Raw genomic sequence first — 3,093 nt, forward strand, 5'->3', positions numbered from 1 at the left:
TACATTTTACTTAAGAAAGAGATAAAACTAAGAACCTGTATTTGTACTTCTTTTTATTTACATAAAAATCATGGGAAGAATACGCACATGCTTATAGGGAGGGGGAGTTAGGGTCAGGATGGATGGGAAGTAAATTTTGAAACTATATTAATCTTTTGTCAATAAGTAAATAGAAATAAATACATAAATGGAAATAATGAGGATAGGAAAAGATGAATTTCACAAAAAATGTTAATAATATTTTTCCCAGCAATTGAATTTTTAAAAATTCTTTTCCAGAATTTCTGCATGGCTAGTTTATTATTTTCTAGTATAAAAATTAACCCCTGTATTTTAAAGAGTTGTTTCGAGCTCACTCACAGCATTAAAGATATAACCAGTGAGCTATATATTAGTCTAGATATGCAGAGGCACCAATAATTCAGGAACTGAGAACTTGCAGAAAGCATGAGGCTAAGCACAAATTTTAGAGAATATGTTTCATATGTATGTTTCTTTGGGGAAGGAAATAACATATGTGAGAATATTTTTATTTTTAAATTTAATTATGTCCTTCCTTGGCAATTGACCATTCTTCTTGTAATCTCAGGGAAAAAGATCAGTGACTAAAGTTTTGGATCTAGTAGTTTAATGTTCTTAATCTGAGACAGTCCATTAATTTTATGGTTGTTCTCAGACAATATGTTTGTTCCTGGCTCCTGCCCCAAGCTACTCAAATACCATTGATTTTTTTTTCTCCACCTTAAAAATATTGACTCAGCTGCTATGATTAAAAAAGCAAAGTAATTCAATTCCAAATATTTACTTCCACCTCCCCTTTTCTGATCAACCAGAGAAAGTTAATGTGGTAATCAAATTAAAATATAGTTAATTCAATAATAGTTAAAACTAATTTTACAGTCTCCTTACTTCTGTAACACATTGAGTAGAAATTCTTTTTTGTTGCTGATATTTTGATAGTTGTTTTAACATACATTGTATAGTGTACATGTATACATTAATATACATTGATTTCTCACACTGAAGAAAGCACATGTCTCCAGTAAGGCCCTATATCAAGACAATGTTACAACTATAAACCAACATGAATGTTTATTGCATTCAATCTTTAAGTCAAGTATTGTTTGAGCATGGAAGATTTAGCAACACAGAAAGCATATAAGATCCCTGCTCTCATGGTGCTTACAATTTAATAAAGGAAGAAATGCTCACATACATGTATGATTACATACATACATACGTAAACATAATGAAATTATTGGATAATGTAAAGTACTATGAAGTTATTTATATTGGGTGGTATGATTGAAAATCCTGAGTGGCTGGCTGCGTTAGATTGGCTGATCTAGGAAGGCCTCTCTGAGCAGTTTTAGGTGCAATCCAGCCAATAGATAAAGAGGAGAATGAAATGTCTGCAAGGAAGGCAGGGGTAATCAGTTCCAGCTTTATAAACTCAGGTTAAGTGTTTGAGAAGCTATTAGAGGGTTTTAAGTATGGTATCACCTGATTTGTATTTTTAAAAGAACACTCACTATTACATAGAAAACTGGATTGTTGAGGGGTGACAGTGGATGTAGGAGCCCAGACTAGTTCAAGCCAGAAAAGATGGCAGCATTAAGATGAAGAAAAGCAGAATTATTTGGAATATGTTTTGGAGGTAAACAGGAGTTGGCAATGTGTTGGGCATGGGGCTTAAGGAAAGAGAGGAAACAAGGGTAATACCTGGATCTTTGTTTGATTACTAGAATACTGGGTTAATGATGATAATGAAAGGGAAAAGCAGGATTTGGGGGAAATCAAGAATTCAGCTTAGGTCATATTCAGTTTGAAGTACCCATTATACATACAAGAAAATGACAAGTAGTCTGAATTCATAGAGTCAGAGCCTAGAGATTGAGTTTTAAGAGTCATCAGACTATAAATTGTATTTAAAGCCTCTAAATGAAATGAGGTAATCTAGGAAGAATGTGTAGACTGGTTAAGGTAGGAGGGCCAGCGAAGATGTGCAGGGCACATCTACACCTAGAGGACTTACAGAGGAGAGAGAGCCAGCAAAGAAAGCTCAGGAGGGGTCAGTGGAGTGGGAAGGATGGACGCAGTATCACGAAAGCCACAAGAAGAAAGTGTTACAAGAAGTAGTCATCTGTGTCAAATGCTGCTGAGCAGTCAAGTGAGAGCCGGACCAGAGAGCTGACAAATGGATTCCACCAAAAGGAAGTCATTGGTGAATGTGGCAAGAGTAGTCTCAATGGAGCAATGTAAAAGCAAGTTCAATTCAAGTGAGTTGAAGAAAGAAGCTGAGATGGAAAAATGGAGATGGAAAGGAGTTACTATAATTAACTCTTCAAAAAGTTTTGATGTGCCTTTTGGCTATCTGAGCAGTACCGTGGTGGTCAGCAAGAATAAACGCCTTACAAAAGGTGGCAAAAAAGGAGCCAAGAAGAAAGTGGTTGATACATTTTCTAAGAAAGATTGGTATGATGTGAAAACACCAGCTTTGTTTAATATAAGAAATATTGGAAAAACACTAGTCACAAGGACTCAAGGAACCAAAACCGCATCTGATGGCCTCAAGGGTTGTGTTTTTTGAAATGAGCCTTGCCAATCTGCAGAACTATGAAGTTGCATTTAGAAAATTCAAGCTAATTACTGAGGATGTTCAGGGAATAATCTGCCTGACCAACCACCATGGCATAGATCTTACCTGTGACAAAATGTGCTCCAGGGTCACTAAATGGCAGACCGTGATTGAAGTTCGTATTGATGTCAAGACTACTGACGGTTATTTGCTTCGTCTGTTGTGTGTTGGTTTTACTAAAAAAAAACACAACAATCAGATTTGGGAGACCTCTTACATTCAGCACCAACAGGTCTGCCAAATCCAGAAGAAAATGATGAAAATCATGACCCAAGAGGTGCAGACAAATGACTTGAAAGAAGTGGTCAATAAACTGATTCCAGACAGCATTGGGAAAGACATAGAAAAGGCTTGCCAATCTATTTATCCTCTCCATGATGTGTTCGTTAGAAAAGTAAAAATGCTGAAGAAGCCCAAGTTTGAACTGGGAAAACTCATGGAGCTTCATGGTGAAG

General features: G+C 36.1%; 2 protein-coding genes across 7 annotated transcripts in view; one reads left to right on the forward strand and one right to left on the reverse strand.

Annotated features, from left to right (window-relative positions):
• Window positions 1-3,093, reverse strand: part of LOC105756932 (rho GTPase-activating protein 24-like) — a 382,387-nt gene that overhangs the window by 115,944 nt on the left and 263,350 nt on the right. The window lies entirely within an intron of this gene.
• The window catches only part of LOC111819056 (40S ribosomal protein S3a-like), a 2,751-nt gene continuing 238 nt past the window's right edge, over window positions 581-3,093 (forward strand). The window contains 2 exon segments of the mRNA XM_023724702.1: window positions 581-2,584; window positions 2,586-3,087. Coding sequence (XP_023580470.1) covers window positions 2,198-2,584; window positions 2,586-3,087 — 889 coding nt within the window. The 5' untranslated portion in view covers window positions 581-2,197.

The sequence above is a fragment of the Trichechus manatus genome, unplaced genomic scaffold (genome assembly GCF_000243295.1).
Source record: "Trichechus manatus latirostris isolate Lorelei unplaced genomic scaffold, TriManLat1.0 scaffold00257, whole genome shotgun sequence".
Taxonomy (NCBI): Eukaryota; Metazoa; Chordata; class Mammalia; order Sirenia; family Trichechidae; genus Trichechus; species Trichechus manatus.